This window comes from Pyrgilauda ruficollis, unplaced genomic scaffold (assembly GCF_017590135.1).
Source record: "Pyrgilauda ruficollis isolate IOZ18807 unplaced genomic scaffold, ASM1759013v1 scaffold4, whole genome shotgun sequence".
In the NCBI taxonomy this organism is placed as follows: domain Eukaryota; kingdom Metazoa; phylum Chordata; class Aves; order Passeriformes; family Passeridae; genus Pyrgilauda; species Pyrgilauda ruficollis.
The window spans coordinates 21,973,530-21,990,638 of NW_024525489.1; the positions used below are offsets into that span (position 1 = coordinate 21,973,530).

The 17,109-nt window shown below is 41.4% G+C and overlaps 1 protein-coding gene across 3 annotated transcripts in view; it reads left to right on the plus strand.

The window, feature by feature from the left end:
* The first annotated feature begins 301 nt into the window (after positions 1-301).
* VPS54 (VPS54 subunit of GARP complex) overlaps positions 302-17,109 on the plus strand; it is a 48,086-nt gene continuing 31,278 nt past the window's right edge. The window contains exons 1-8 of one of the 3 annotated variants that reach the window (XM_041477276.1): positions 302-406; positions 765-848; positions 9,002-9,163; positions 10,011-10,116; positions 10,208-10,252; positions 11,696-11,774; positions 14,442-14,476; positions 15,889-15,946. In XM_041477276.1, the coding sequence (XP_041333210.1) occupies positions 9,028-9,163; positions 10,011-10,116; positions 10,208-10,252; positions 11,696-11,774; positions 14,442-14,476; positions 15,889-15,946 (459 nt within the window). In that variant the 5' untranslated portion in view covers positions 302-406; positions 765-848; positions 9,002-9,027. Of the gene's footprint in view, positions 407-449; positions 589-764; positions 849-9,001; positions 9,164-10,010; positions 10,253-11,695; positions 11,775-14,441; positions 14,477-15,814; positions 15,947-17,109 lie in introns of those variants that run through there. The other 2 variants (XM_041477274.1, XM_041477275.1) reach the window with 2 other exon arrangements.

The following is a 17,109-nucleotide window of genomic DNA, read 5'->3' on the forward strand; positions in this document are numbered from 1 at the left end:
TGCGGCCGAGAATTAAAGCCTGTTCAAGGCACGATCAGGCATGAGGCTGCTGCTACTGCTTCAGCGCGACCTAACGCGCCCCTCTATTTCAGCAGCTTCTGTGGCCTGACGGAGAACTGCAGCCTAGAACATAAATCTGAGTCAAACCGGCTGCGGAGCGCCCGCGGGGCGGTTCAGTGACGAGGGCTCCCAAACCCCAGCACCGCAACCCCACAGCGGGCGGCAGGGCGGCAGCGCGGCCCCTTCCGCCGGCCTCGGCCGCGGCTCCTCCCCCGGGCGGCGGCAGAGGCGGGGCCTGGTTCCTCCCGCCGCCGCCCGGGCCCTTCCTGCGCCGCCCTGCGCGGGGGCACCGACGTGTCGCGGCGGAGGAGCCGCGCTAGGCCGCGCATCCCGCCCGGCGTCCCAGGTACAGCGCGGGAGGCCCGCCCGCCGCCGGCCCCGCCGCCTCCCGCCCCCGCCCGCCGCCGGGGCTCCCCCGGGGAGCGGCCGGGAAAGTTTAATTTCCCCGGGTGCCCTTTGTGTGGGCGGCCCGGGCGGCCTGGGCCGGGCGGCGGAGCAGCGGAGCGGAGCGGAGGGACGCGAGGAGAGGTGGGCGGTGGGGGAGCTGCCTGCGGCCCGCTTTCCCTCCTTCCCTGCAAATCCCCGTTCCGAATTTCCATGGTAACCCCCGGTGGGCAGCGGGCGGTGCCCGGCGGGAGGCGCGGGGAGGGTGCGGAGGTGTCGGCGTGAGGCCGGGCCTCCCTCATGCGGTCACTGTCCCGCAGGTCCCCGGCAGCATTCCCGACGATGCCACGGGGAGAGATATGACGACGGCCTCCGGGAGATACTCCTGGCGTGTTCTCCATAAGGTATGGCTGGCTCGGGAGCTAACGTTTAGAGCAAGTATTTAGTGTTTTCCTCTGGCGCATGGCAGCCTGGATAGACTGGGATGTGGAGCGCTGAAAGGGCTTGTTGGTTCCATAAGCCGTGTAGGAATGCGATGGTTCCTGGGTTTGTGGATGATCCTAAAATTGTGTGATTGCGAGGTTAATTTCTTGTATTTCTTTTCTGTATTTTTTCGAAGACGGTATGTGGTGTTGAGAGGAATACACATATGGGGGTGTAAAATACCAACCTTCTGCAATCCCAGCAGAAACTTTCCCCTTCTGACTGTCCAGTTCGGGCCTTAGTACATTACTGAAGCCCTTTTTCTTCTCTGTTTCTCTTATACTCTCTAAATACTTAGGATTTCTGTTACAGGACACAGAGTTATCACAATCCAGTGTAAAAAAGTATAGAATGCCTATTTCAAAGTTTAGCAAAGTAATTGCTGGGCTACAGATTTGCATGTGGTTTTTTGGGTTTTTTTTTTGAGTTTCTAGCATAGGTGGTGTGTTAACTTTCCTGTCTTGCCTGTACTGATGAAGTCCTGAATGAGAAGTGCTACGGACCTGTGCAGCTGTTCCTGTGCAACCCTGCAAGAAATTGCTCTCTTACTGAAAAACCCAACTGCAGTACGTTAATTGCTGTAATTACTGTTGTGACCTAAGAGTCAGTGTGACTCTTGGACAGACTGTAGTGCAGAGAAAAGATCTTGAAATGTTTTGGGCATTAGGGTGGTGTGTCTGTTGGGTAGAACAGTGCCTGAAACGGATTAATAGACAGGAGATCCACCGCTGCTCACGCAAGAGTCCCTGGGCAGCCTCACCAGTGAGGCCAGAAGGTTGCACAGTGAGAAGCATCTCTGCCTTTCCTATCCCATTTGCCAGTAACAAGGTCTATTTCAAGTGTCCCTCTGTCTTCAGCACCATCTTTCTCTGTAGTGGGAGTCTTGGCATGTGTGCAGGAATCTTGCCTTGTTGACAAGCACAAACTTCATGAGAGGAGAAGGAGATGCACATTTCCAATGTTGAACAAAGATATTGTTTGCCTGGAAAATGTCAGGTGTTGCTAGAAATGAGTGGAGAAAGCATACTGCTGGCTTCTCTTTGGCCGTTTGAGCAGGAAGAGGTTGGGAAATGGAATCATGATCATGTAGGTATTGTTTCTTCTTTTGGGGCAGCAGTTCTGTGAAGAAGCCACTTCTGCTTTCCTTCTCCAGAGTTTGGGGAAAATGAGGAGCTGTGAGTCTGAAGAAGAGAGAATGCCCCTGAACATCATACCGTCCTTCCAGCTGAGAGGCTCACAGTTTTTCTTTGGTTTCCTTTTTTTCTTTTTTTCCCTTCACACTTTGTTTATTTTTATCTTGTTTTATGAAAGGAGTAGAAGGAATGAGCAGGTGAGCATGAGTGTGGATGTTCTACGTACGTTTTTATGGGGCCTCATGTGAGCAAGTCCAAATCATATTTACCAGCAAATCTAGGAATTGTCTTAATATTTTTAGTTTTTTGCACCCACCTCACCTAGGTCTAGATTAAAAAAAACCCAAAAAACAACTGAATATTCTCAGCAGAAGGTAAAGAATTGTTAATGTGTTTCCTTCATACTCAAAACAGACAGGTCCGTGTACTGATCAAGTACTCATACCTAATAGCTTAAATATCCCAGCTTTTTCTCTTTCAATCTGGTTCTTAAATTTTTTTAAAAAGGGGGCCATTTTGGATGTGTGTAGGTGTGTGTTGCAGTTAGATTATTAGAATTGGGGTAGCATGTCTGGCACTTTGCAATATGTTAGAGAGTTTCCATCATTTTTATACAGTCCCTGTAAGCAGCAGTGTAAAACCTTCCTTTTGGTTTTTGGCATTTTAGGTGTAGCATGACCATACTGGCTTTTATGCCAGGAATTATTAATTCTCTTTGTCAACGGAAGCTGTTTGAGGGATGAAAAGGAAGTGATGTGAATAGAGGTGATCAGTTTTGTTTGATCTTCTGTTGGGCAGGTGTTAATACCACGAGGACTGTCAACAGACATGGATGGCACGCTCTGTTGCTCACCAAGTTAAAGTTTGGATGTTCTTGTTTGCAGAGTACCTGCCCTGTAGAGTGACAGTGGACTGGCATCCTGTGTCAGGACTTGATGTGAGGTGCACTGGACCTGCTTTTTGATAGTCTGGTTTGCAACTTTATGTACGATGTCAAACTGTGAAATATTTTTATTTGACCCCCTCATAGCCACTTGCAGTTCAGAACTTGGGTAAGGCTTTGGAAAGACATGATTCCCATGAAAATTCATATTTTTAGGAAGTTATTTTCTAATGAAGAGCCTAGTTCTGCTGAAGATGGTAAGCAGAGGGGCTGTACAGGGAATCGTGAGCATCTGTCGGACTCCTTTTGTCACATCAGCACCTTGGTGTTGGGATTTTTGCTGGGGCTGCTGCAGTTCTTCTCCCTTTTCTCCACATGTCACTGCTCTGCAGTCTCTACTTTTAACAAACTTGTAGGAGAAATGCCTGCTGGGGCTCCTTGGTCTTTGTTTGGCTGTGCGGACCTCTCTGGAGCTCTGTAAGATGCTCGTATTCCACTGTTTTCCAAGGGGATAATGCACACTGTAATGCTGATGCCTGGAAAAAAGGTACAAAGAGACTTGATTCTCATCTTGTGTGGTAGTGTGGGCAATTAACCACAAGGCCTTTTCTGACACATAATTTTACTGCTTTGATGATTGTTTCTGAATGATTCTGACACACGTCTGGTGTGGAAGAACTGGATGCATAATGACCTAAATAGCTGTAGGTAGGTCTCTGTCTTCAGCACAGAATCTGCCTTCTGATTTCAAATTAGTGTTCAGCATTGGGAGGTTGGATTTCCAGGTGAGAGGAAGTACATTTGCTACTCTGGGTACATCACAAGTGTTTAGTATAATTGTTTATTTGGTACCTGAATGAAAGCAAAATATTACTTTCCAGACAGTTTGTCTAAAAGGAGATAAATTGCTTTCCAGTTTTTGACAAAATGTTTACACTTGTGAATTATTTTAAGTAACAAGACATTATTCAGTGATGGGACATTTTGGGGTAATTCTTTTCAGAGGATCTTATTCCTGTGTTTAAAGAAATGAAACTCTGCTAAAGCTTTTTTTTTAAATTTTTTTAATCTGCTGTTCCTGTGGCTACAGCTGGGAAGGGCAAAAGAAACCAGTACAAAATGTGATAATATGAAAGTCAGATGTTGTTTTATCCTGGCCTTGTAGGCTACCCGTGGTGCTTTGCAGGGGAGATGCAGCTGTTCTGTTTCTGTGGAGTCACTACTGTTTTTTCTTGCCTCTTTCCCCGTTTGAGGAGAGTGTTTTGAGATGTTCTTATGAAAGAGACAATTCAGGGGGAGGGTGGTGGCACTACTCTTTGGGCTGTTCAAGTGCTTTTGCTTTTCCACAGTCCCCATTCTGCAGTTTGCTGGGAAAGTAGCACAGTGTGAGGAATTACAGAATCTACTGGATAACAGCATGTGTGGCTAAGCAGGGCTGATGTGAAATGCAGATAACTCATACATTGCTTCCTTGTTGGGTTGATTTCATCGCCAGCAAGGCTAAACCTGGCTGGTCATCAGTCATGCTAACTTTGCAGAAAAGGTCACAACTCAATGTCACAACATGAGACTGGGGATACTATGCTGTTGGGGTGTGCAAAATGCACTTAAATATGTGGGTTTTTTGTGAATACAAATATATTTATTGTGCTCTCAGAAAGGCCAGGCTCCTATGGCCTCCTCTCTAAGTTGTGTGAAGAGGTTTTATGTTGGAGCGTGCTCCAAATGTAGGTGGCTTGCCATTGGGACAAGTCGCAGCTCTCCTTTGACTCTGGTCTTGTCATTACCCTGACAGTCATCATCTTCCTCTGAAACCCCAGGGTGGAAGTAGGTGTTCAGAAAGAGCTTGGCTTAGCAGAACAGCTCCCTCAGCTTTAACCTCAGTCTCTGAAACTGCTTAAATGTTTCTGCTTCAAGCTAACCTTGGCTTCCCTGCTGCAGCAGGGGTGTCTGTCTCAGGGCACCAGGGACAAGCCTGGAAATTTCAGCCTGAGGAATTAGCTGGTTGAAAAAAAAAGTGAAAGCTTGCACTAGTGCAGTCTGGCTCACATTGTCTTACAAAGGTACTGTGTACTTTGGTCATACCATGGTTTCCCTGTTACAGGGTGAAATCCTGCTGATTTTGAGCTGTGTAATAATACAGAGGGAAAGCTCAACTTTTGAGGGCAGAGTAAATTTATTAGGCCAATAACAGTATGCCATTTATTAGCTGTTGAGGTCCTGGAAGAAGTCCCTTGTGTATTTTTATCCTTTAGTTACGTTTCAGATACACTTTTCTTTAATAAATATCATCTTGGCTTGTGGGTGGTTTCTGATAGTTCTCTATTCTAAAGCATGTTGGGTAGCCAGAAGAGTGCTTGAAATATTTTAATTTCACTCTGTTGTTGCCAAAGCCATGACAAGCAGCTGGGACTTTAGCATGCCATTTGTGTTCACAGAGAAACTTCTCCTGCCTTACCTTTGGGATGCAGAGCATACCCCTTGAAAAGTGCCTGCTGGTGTCCAAGTGTGGCTTCTTGTGGACAGTGGGGAATACTTGAAGGAAAGCTTGCTCAGTGTTGCATGTTCATTTGGAACCCTGAGGGCTCTTCCCCCCGAGTGCTGAGTGTCTCTTCTTAGGTGTCACTATTTTTAAAGCTGAAATAAAATTTGGAGAGCAAATTCTATGAATGATACTGGAAAAACAAAGCATGTGAATAATTACACTCAGAATATGAGAAGGCAGTTTCTGAAGAACTTTTGTACAAGTCCTGATAGTTAGGAAAACAAGCACGTTCTCCAGAGTTACAACCACCCTATGCAATTATTTCTGAGTAATACACTTTGTTGTTTGTTGTGCTCTCTTCCAACAGCTGAAACTCAAGAGTCACAGTGCAGTCATCTCAGAAATAGCCTCATGTGATTAATGCAGTGCTAGCTCACAGAGCTGCTCTTTCGCTGACTGTGCAGTATCCAAGCGTGTGGCTCTTACTCTCTTCAGTCACCACAGTGTTTTGTTCCATGCTGTGTTGTACAGCTGTGTCATATTGTACTTGCTGAGCATGTTACTGAACAAGAATGTTTTTAAAGAGGAGGCTGTAAGTTGAAATACAACTCTTTGTGTGCTCAGACTGTAATTCAGATCATCAAAGCTATTTTCATTGTTGCCGTGGCTGATTTAGTTTAACTTCAGTGGTATTAAATCATTACAGTGACAGTGTAATTTGATATAATCTTTTTAAATGAGGAAATTAATACAGTGTATACCAAATAGATGTAATATATTGAAGGGTTGCAAGTAGAGCAATAATCCAGTGTTCCAGGCTCTATCACTGCTTTTGTGTCTAACCTGTAAACGTTTTTTTAAATTGCCTTAGTTTAATACACATTGCTAGACAAAATGTGACTAAATTATGGTGATTACTGGAGAGAGCACAGTTGATCTAACCCATTTTAATTGTATATAATTTAAACACTGATGTCATGAAGTTACACAGTTGCATATTTTTACTACAGCCATATGTTCTTCTAAGTAAGAGACTCAGGGGACTCAGCATTTCATAATTCACTCTGCACAGTTAATGCAGTTAACTGCATTTACCTGCCTGCCATTTTGCACAGTTAGTGCTGTTAACTGCATTTACCTGCCTTTCACTTGCATGGAAAATTGAATGAGTTAAAGTACTCTGCAGAAGTTTTGTTCTGTGTTAACACTGAGTTTCATTTTTTTGGTATGTTTAAATCAGCAAATTTGTTTATTGTGTATTTTAAAATGTTGATTTAGGTGCTAGTTATAGATTCATTTGTCTATAAAATGTGTAGTAGTGGAGCACAAGGAGCTGCTGTTCTGTTGGTGAACAAATTAAAGTTTTTCAGTTGTGGGTAAGGTTAGGGTACAGAGATGAGTGTAGGGCAGGTTTTTTGCCTTTATATGGGCTTGGCACATATTCCTTTGTAATGTGGATTTAATTCAGGTACTATTGTCCAGTTTTCTTTGTCTTTCTGAGGTTATACTTTGTTGGTCAATTTAAGGATTGCATTTTGAGGAATGCCTGGTTTTGGGCAGTACAGAGGTGAGTTTTTTCCTGTGCAGATGTGGTTGTTCATTTGGGTTAATTATCCATAAGGTCCTGACTTATGAGGGTACTAGAATAGCTGCTAGCTATGAATAATTTAGTACAGCATCCGATTGCGTGCCACTTAAGAAGACCTCTGCCTATGAAGCCTTATATCTTGTTGAAATCCACTCAACAGTATGAAGGTTACTGGTATTTTATTGTACTCTTTCCTTTCTATTTTAAGATTTGTCAGTAAATATTTCATGGTGATAAGTAATGAAAATACCTGTGCAAGAGTAGGCCGAGCTTGTTTTTGAAATGCTGAAGTGTTGAGCTACTCTTCAGTTTAACTTGTCTTTGAAATTAGTTTTAAATCTTTGGCTAGCATCACACAGATAGCATTTTCTCCACTCAGATTTATGTAGTTGAGACAATTCATATCCTAGACAATTCTTTTAGATGGTGCTTCATTGTGGGGAAGGGAGAAAGGCTTAATGAAAGGCTTGCAAGAGTTACAAAATTTAAGTGCTTTCTACAAATTGCTTGAGTTGCTCATACATCTGATTAGAGCAGACTGTGGCTCATATTACAGAGGCTTTTTCAGGAGAAAAACTGCAAATACAGCATTTTGAAGCAGTTCCAAGTGCAGATAAATGTACTGTATGCCTTTAGGAGACTGGTCATGGCAACATAGCACTGAATGTGTTTTTTTAAGAATGCTAAAATAAGTGTTTTATCATCATATACTAGATTTTTCACAAAGCCACCCCAAAACATTTGAGAAGAGCTTAATGAAGAAATTACTTTGGAAATGTCAAGGGAAGAAATAAGCAGTAAAAGTAGTAGAGAAAAAGGGTTTTGTGGGGCTTTTGGGGGGAGGGAGATTAATACTTTATGATATTTAAGGAAGATCTGTCAGCTGTCTGGAAAGGTTTTTTGTCTGACTACTTCTGACTCTTCCCATTCTCTGTCTTCTAGTAAATTTTCCTTACTGTGGACCTTTTCATTGGGATGCTCTGTTGTAGCTGAACATCTCTTTTAGAATTGTTTTGTAGGACACTTTCAACCAAAGTGAGCCTGTTCTTTTTCTTTTCCAAATGAGATTCGTATATATGTGATGCCACTGGAAGGCGACAGGGTGAGATACAGCCATCCCTTGGTGCCTGCACTTGAAGATAAAATTGGCCTTTAATCTTTTTGTGCTCCTTCACAGGGTAGTGAGTAATTTAAGTGTCCATTAAGGGTTAGTAGTTAAATGCTAAGATCTTGCTAGATGTGTTTAATTTCTCCTTAAAGGCAAGGATCCAGATGAGTCCCTTTGAACAGGCACTCCTTGAGCTGTGCAGTTTTGATAAATTCTCAAACCTCTAATAGTTGTGCAGTGTACTACTGTCTGATACTTTGATGGAAATGCAGATTTGTTTACAGATGGACAGAACTCATTAAGTTCTGCCCTGGTGTAGAATTTTTAAGGTTATTTATTTTCAAACTGGGATCTTAAAATTGAACTGAAAATTAGTGGGACTTTGCTTACTCTGGAACTTTTTGATCTATGATTTAATTGTCTTCTCTATGCAAGTACATTATGCTGGAATAAACTGTACTTTAGTAGGCAGCCATAAAAGTTGAATTGTCAGTTTTCCTGATTCAAGTACAAGGTTTCCTGATATTTGAGAGGAAATTCTATTGTGAATGTGTGCACTGTGGCTGCAATAGTTATGGCAAGAAAGGAAGAAGTGCCTGAAAGACTTGCCTTTTTTTTTTTTTTTTTCCCCCAAATGTAGCATTTTATTCTTGCTGTGCATAAGAACAGGCTATCCCCCAAACCTACAGGTGTCTGAGGAGCAGACTACAAAGTTACATTCTGCCATTTATTTTTGTGCTTAAATAAACTTTCTCCTGTTGTTGAAATGTGTCAGTTGAAGTATTGCCGTTAAAAACAGTGCTGGAGTGTCATTGTTTTGATACAGTGTCTCCCCAGAGCTTTACTAAAGCCTTGATATCTATTGTTTCCTATTTAGCTTTTATCAAGTGGTGATTTTATGCAATGGCATCAAGCCACAGTTCTTCACCAGTGCCTCAGTCGAACAGCAGTGATGCTTTCTTTAAAAAAGAAGTGGACGCCACGAAACGCTTTCGCCCTGTGCAGGCCCTGCCGGACGTGTGTCCCAAGGAACCCACAGGTAATGCAGGTGTGCAGGGAGAGGGAGAAAGAAGCTCAATTTGCTGAACCATTGCCAGCTATCCAGTCAATATTTCTTGCATAATGGGTGTAGTGACTAAGCCATAGTCTTACTTCCAAGCATGCTGTGATTTTTTTTTATACCACCCAATGTCCCTTTTGGAGCAATAGGAGAGACTATTTGCAGCTCGTTTAAGATATCCCCATTGTAGGTGGGACTTTGCTTGCATCATTCCACATTACAGCTGTGATCCATACTCCATGTAAGAAGAGGGTGCAGTCTGACACAGCTGGTAGCAGATGTGTCCAGTGTGCTTGGAGCCTGACTGCATTCATTCTGGGAGACATCCTACCCCTTCTGCAGGAAGAAGGAAGTGACCTGTCTGTAGTACTAAGTCTCTGGTGCTGTTAAACCAGATTTTGGTCATGGTTCCAGCTGTTGTGTTGCACTAAGGCTTAATTTACACAAAGCAGTAGGTGGGATGGGATCTTAAGAATTATAACATATAATGTTAACAAATTGCAGCTGTCATTCTGATCAAGATCAGGTTATTAGAAATATGTTTGTGGTTGGAATCTTTTTCTCTTCAGTAGAAACTAATGTTGAGCTAAGTCTGTTTAATGAGTGTCAGTACACCACTTCTGTGTTCAAAACTTGAGTTGGTTAATCTTATAGAAGAAATGCAGGGTGAAGTGTTGCAGAAGGAGAATTTCATTGGTCATTTGCATAGATAATTATAATGCAGTATGTAATTGGTAAAATACGGTTTGCTTAAGAACCACATTTTAGCAAAACCTTACAGCTTTGTTTCTCACACTAACAAACTGTCTTGTCTTTTGTACTGCAGGCAATCCCAATAACTTACATGACAGCCCATCTCTAGTTGTGGATCAGCAAAGATGGACTATTTATCATTCCAAAGTCAATCTCCCAGCAGCACTAAATGATCCTAGGTTAGCAAAAAGGGAATCTGATTTCTTTACAAAAACATGGGGAGTGGACTTTGTGGACACTGAAGTCACGCCTTCATTCTACCTCCCACAGATCACCAAGGAACATTTTGCATTATACCAACAGGAAATCACTCCGGTAAGAACTCCCAATTAGGTGCACATAGTCCTAGGAACCAGAAAGAGATCCCTCTTCTAATTAGATTATCCTGGCTAGTAGCCCTTTGTAAAGTTAGTTGATAATTTATTTGCTTTTTCAGTGTTGTTTGGGTCTTCATTAGACATTTCTGGTTTTATAATCTCAGAGCCTATCATGTGGAAAATGCTCTCTGAATTGTCCTGAGGCAATTTCATGTTATTTTTAACTTCTGTTTCTGAGTACTGAGCTCTGCACCAGGACTTGCAGTTCATATTTATTATTTCTGGTTGTTAATCCTTTTTCCCTGTAAGGATTGTTTAAGGATTGGGCTCTACAATGCAGCGTAGCATTCTCAGACCTTTGCATCAAATGACTACATGCTGCAAGGGTTGGCAGTATTTTTTAGGAGTCTTGAGTCTAAACATTGAAACATTTATACATTAACTTCTTAAACTATAAAGAGGCCTATTGTCTTGGTAATTTCTTTTGCAACAGGGAAGTGTAAGCTACACCTAAGGACACCAGGACCAGTAGGAGACTTCTACAATCTCTTAAAATACAAGTGTCAGTAAGTATGTAGTATTTTTTTTTAACTGAAAGAACATGTAGAAGTCTCCTGCTGTTCTCTGCTTCCTTGGTTTGTAACTTCCTTCTTTTTTTTTGCTGGTTCAGAATTAGCTGCAGGAAATGTTACTTGTGTAATTATAGTTAAAGACTGTAGAAGGGAATTGTCTATAAATGAACTACAACTGAACTATTGCCTTTAACTCACATATTCAGCATTTAAAATGTTTTAAGATTTCATCCTTTAAAATTACTACTTCATGCAGTGGCTGCTAAATGAAGGAAGGTTTTGAAACTGGGACCTGAGCTGTGATGTAGCTTCTTGTAGAAATCTAGTTAACATTGGTGTTCTTTAGAAACTTAATTTATCACCACTATGGTCTCTGGTGGTGTTTAAAATTTGAAGCTCAGCATGATGAAACAAGATATGTGGTTTCAGCAAGGTACTCATTAGTAATATGTGCAAGTAATTTCTACTTTCATGCAATTTGATTTAGCAATGAAAAAGGATTCTTTGTGTGTTAGTGTGCTTCCTGGATTAGTCAGCAAATAAGTGTTTGTATATGTAATTACAGTTGATCTGTGATTGTATATCATTATGTAGAGAAGTTATTACACCTCTTCAATAACTTCTGTGTTCATTTTCTCTTGAGATGTAAAGATACAGGAAAAAGCCAACACATCCATATAGGCTGAAGTTTTTAGTACCTTTCACCTGGACAAACTTCATCTGAACTTATAAGAGGAAGAAAATACTGTGAACTTGCCAGAATTATTTTGCATAATTTAGTTGTGTTTCACTGAATGTTTTGCATCAAATGAAAAAAATCTGGGTTTTAAGCATCAGAATAATTATTTAATATATTTTCTCTTCCACAGAGAGAGAAGGTTCATGAAAGGTGCAAGAATATTTGTACTCCTAAAGATACCTTTGACAGGACACTATTACACACTCACGGTACAGTCAAAGCCTCCTTTAGTCATTAAAAAGTGGTGTCTTTTTGTATCCGTATGTTATAACATCAGTAGCAAGTGTTATGATTGTTACTCATCATTGATTCTATAATGTACTAATTGTCTCTGTTACTTGCTTGAGATCTTCATGTACAATAATAGCTGATGATTTATTTGAAACAAGAATTGAAAACTCATATGTGGTAGGCTGAGAGGTATTCATGACCACTGCTGACATTTTGTAGGTCAAAATGTTAGTGATACCTGCTTTTAAACTTATTATTGCCATGTTTGAAATTGTGACAGGTCGTTGTGGCCCTGGCAGTATTTTCTTTAACTGCTTTTTATTTAAAGATCCATTGAAACTGTTGCATCAAATTTGTATCACCTGTTGGCTTCTCAGTGAAGAACTGCAGTGCAATTTCTGTATCTCTGCCGTGAGAGTCATACCATGGCTGAGGTGGGAAATTATATCTCAAGGTGATCTAGTCTAGAACATCTGCTCAAGCCAGGGCCGCCTATGGGAGGACAATGTCCAGTTGGGTTGTGAATCTCACAGATGGAAATGACACAATCTGTCTGGGCAACCTGTTTCAGTGTTTTACCACCCTCACAGTAAAAATACTTCCTTGTGTTCAAATGAAATCTTTCATGTGTCACTTTCTGCCCATTGCCTCCTGTCCTGGCACTGGGCACCACTAAGAAAAATCAGCTTTGTGTTCTTTGCACCCCCTCATCAGGTCTTTAAGCACATTGACCATCCCTGGGATTTTCCAGTCTAAACAGTCTCTCCTCCTTGTTTCTTAATCATCTTCATGGCTCTTGACATGATTCATTCCAGTATGTCTAGGTCTGCCTTGTGCTGGGGAGCTCAAACCTGTGTGTGAAGGCTGAATTTCAGGACTTCATGGAAGTAGTTTAACTAATAGGAAACTAGACAGGAAGGAAGGCAAGGGGCAAAATAAAAATAAAAAAAAAAAAAAAAAAAAAAAAAAAAAAAAAAAAAAAAGTAAAAGAAACACTCATAACTTGGAGAAAGTTTTTATTATTTATTTTAATTTACTTTCTCAAAAACATCAGCATAAAAAGGTTCGATTATCAATCTCTTTGATAAGTCTTACCTATATCAATGTCTACAGGTAATACAGTAATAAGGATTCAGTAGTTTACTCCTTCTGATCAAGTTGTTTCTGCTGACTTTCTTCCTCCTCTTCTGTGCAAAAGGAAGCCCTTCCTCAGGATTTCTCTGTATTGGTGTTACTTTGGAGTAGCTGTTCCAGAATGAGTCTGTCTGTGCTGCATACTGCAAAATTAAAGTGCCTTCTTCAGTCTTACTTTAATCCATCTTAAAAGAGTCTGAGAGTTTTTAAAAAGAGAAAGTTACTGTCACCAAAGTAACTGGGAGCTCCTTGTGTAGCTGGACAGTTCTTAGTAGGAGCATCATTTGGTAGACTGAAGCATCTATAAGCTGAATTATCTGTAAATTCTGCTGTTATTGTTTCCTGTCTTCCTCTAAGTCCATCCCACAAGACTTAGCCTTTCACTCCTGTAAGAACTGGTCTGTCCAAAGGCTGAGGACAGCAGGGTGATTCCGAGGTTGCTTTTATTACTTTGATACAAATAAAGTAAGAGACAAATGAAGTAAAAACCAAAGAGAGCAGTATGGGAGCTGATGCTGGGTTAGCACTTGCCATGTTTGTCAGGGTTGTGCAGACTGTCCAGCAGAGTTATGGGCCTGTTGCTTTTAAATTCCTCAACATTTTTGTCCTCCAGTGTGCCCCCTCTTCACAATGCCCACTACAGTAATGAGTAAGGGTGGGACAGGGGATTTTGGCTGAACCTCAAAAGTCTGAATTTGCCTTTTCTTCAAGTTCTGCTGGGATATAATGAATTAACTCTTTTCCCAGCTCAGTTCTCTCACCCTCTGCAATTGTCAGGTCAGCATACTCTATGGGAATTAGTGCTGCTGTGCTGCTTGGTCAGTGCTTGGGACTCTGGCCGAGCCCTTTTTCATCCTTATTGCCAGTCTTTGTGCATCCAATCTCCAAGTGCTGTGCAAAAGTGATTATGTGGGCAGCTTCAGTCTGAAGCATTAAAACTGGGATGATATTAGAAGGACCTTTTACTGGCCCTTGCCAGTGCACTAATGAATGTGAAGTGCTAAGTGGATTGCTTTGTATTGCAAACACTGACACTGCCACAGCAGCCAAGTGCAAGCTCCCTTGAGTAGTCTGGGCATGAGACCTGAACTGCAAAGGACAAAAGAGTACTTCAAGGAATCAGAATATTTCAGGTTGGCAGGGATTTCAGAAGGCCTTTAGTGTAACTGCCATCTCAAAGCCAGTTCAGCTGTGAGGTCAGACCAAGCCATTCAAAGCTTTACCAAGAAAAATAGGAATCTCCAGAAAATATCTACAAATATCTATCCAGAAAATCTCCAAAGTACCCAGCCCTTCTGGGCAGCCTGCTCCAATGCTTGACTGTCCTTATGTCATCAAGACTCTTCTCATGTTCAGTCAGAAAGTTTCATTTCAGTTTGTAAGCCTGTTCTCCCTCTGTGAGGAATATGGCATCATTGTCTTGAAAACTTCTTCATGGGATTCACTTGTTCAAGGGAATTGTTTCCTATTGTTTGCTCATTAATGACTACCTGTGTTTTGTTTAATTGTAGATAAATCCAGGACAGATCTGGAACAAGTACCTAAGGTATGGCTTCTGTGGACTTGGAGCTGTTGTAAGCCTTTCTCACATGAGAAAGTGTTGGATATATGCATGTGCTCTGTTCTTTGTAGAAGTTTTGTCCTCACTGATGACTTGGGTTAATTCTCAACAGGATCTGTAGTGCTCAGAATTTAAAGAGTAAGGATAATTTGCTTTGTGGTTTTTTTTTCTTACTGTTTCCATGTTCTCAGTTTTTCTCTTCAAGTATAATACAAATACCATTATTTTATTCATCTTTAAATAAATGAAGTTAAGACCTCAGAGCTGAGCAGAAGTAGCCAGTCTAGGAGGAAAGGAAAACTTCTCTTTGTGAAGAGTTTGAGAAAAGCTTGAATATTGCCTAGTGTACCACTCAGCATTAGGTTTAACTACTTGAATCCTTGATCAGAGCTCTCTAGCATGTAAGCACGGAGCATACATGATGTGGATTTTTGTGTCAGGTTGACAAAAGACACAGCTCCAGATTCCATTTTAGTCTGAATAATGTTTTTATAGGTACAGTAAGAAGTCAGAGTATTAATATGAGGTCAGCATCTCTGTGCCAGTCATGTAGACTGCAACTTGAGTAGCTGTCACTGCAGTGTTTAAAGTCGAGGAAACAAGAATGCTTGAGTGTGGTGTGATGCTGCAGTCTGCATTGAACTTTTTAAAATTACACTTCATAAATAAAAGCAAGAGGGTTCTACTGCCTGCCTGTAAGTTCAAGGTTTTATCAAGTATAAATAATGTTACCAGAGAGAATTTTAGATGAATAGTTCTCCAGGAGGTGTGGTTGATGTTACATGTTACTGACTCTTCCTGTGCCCAGCACAGTTGCTACATTCTGCCTGAAGGATGTCAGCTTGAGGCTCTGCTCCCTCACAGGGAACACTTGCTGCACCCTGACAGCCAGCTGGATGATCAGCCTGGGGGGAGCTGTGGTCCCAGGAATGAGCAGATCAGCAGCAGGATGCCCTTGTTAGTGAAGAAGCTTTGCTCAGATCCTTGAGAGGGCCCACCTGCACTTCAAAGCTGCCTATGTTTGCACACTCAGGGTGTTTGGGTCATCTCACATGTATGAGATCATATGTAATTTTGGAGCTGTGACTTCCACTTTCAGGAGGATATGACTTTGTCAGATCACACAAGCTTTTAAAGTACATTGGTTGTAAGGTCTGGAATGTTTTCTATCCAGGAATGTTTGCCTGGATAAATGAAAATCTGGATGTTGAAATCAACAAATAAGGTCTTTGTTAGCTTAATGAGACAGGAAATGTGTTTAACTGGGGCAAAAAATACAGGGGTGAGTGAGGCACATTTATTTCTTTTGTTTTTCTGTTTCAGATTTTTATGAAACCAGATTTTGCCTTGGAAGATTCCTTAACATTTAATGCCGTTTTACCATGGTCTCATTTTAGTACCGCTGGTGGAAAAGGAAATCGTGATGCAGCTTCCTCCAAGTTACTTCAAGAAAAGGTACAACTTTGACACAAGTTATGGTTATCCATCAGTGCTGGTGGATACTGCAAAGGAACTCCATGGCTGCTGCTGTGTAGTGTTTCTTGAGACATCATTGTGGGCTTTGCTATCTCTCATTTTATATCAGGATGCAGATTGTTAGTAAATCATGCAGGAAGCGTCCTACTGAAAGAGAACTTTTTTTCCCTGCTCAGTAAATCTGTCAAATCTGGAAAAAAAGAATCTGTGTATGATGTAACAACTGGCTTTTCACAACAGCTGTAACTTACTGAAACAGCTATATATGGAAAACTTCAGAGGTGTGGAGTAGTTTTCTAGGGAGGAAGAGCAATTCCGTGAGAAGGGGAAGCTGGATTGCAGTGGTTGTATGTACACTGTGTCAGACTGTTACTTGCCAACATCTCAGGAAAATTTCAGATTCAAGACACTGTGGTTTCTATGCTAAAAGCAATACTAAATCCTATGGTGTTTGTGTTTTAGGAGATTCCTCTTACTTTTCTTGTTGTCTGCACTGATCTGTTTTTGCATTTCACAAAGGTGACCATGAAAGCAGAGCGGTTTCTTTCATATTGGAAACAGAAGTCTCTTGGTTGTTTTTATTTTTTTTTGCTAGTTATATAGTCATAATGTAGAAAATCTCATAATGAGTCATCTTTACAGTACAAATGCCCATAAAATGCTTTTAGAAAATCTGAGTAGTGAGGTGCATTAGGAAAAAATGAGGTACCTTAGGAAAAAATTGCATGAGATTGTCTGGAAGGTGTTTCCAAATTTCTGGGAATTAGTCTTCCTGCTCTTCTGCCAACTCAGGAAGAAGTGACAGGCTCTGCTGGAGGGTAACTCAAAGGTTTGTTAGGTTGTGCTCCACATCTAAAGTTGGAGGAAGGCTTCTTTGGAGTTTTTTGGGGCAGTTGCTGTCTGAAGATGAAAAAGCAGTGTCTGGCATATGCTGTGAAATACCCAAAATGTGCCTGGAAGCAGCACGGACACTCAGAAAGGACTTGAGTTGAAGCAGACCTAGAGCCCTCACTGATGCAGAGGAGTGAAAACTTTGCTTCACATGAAATGAGCCCACATTTGTTGTTTTACTTTTTAAAGCCTCTGAACTGCATGAGGTTTACACTTATCACATGTAAATATGCACCCTTCTGCCATAATTG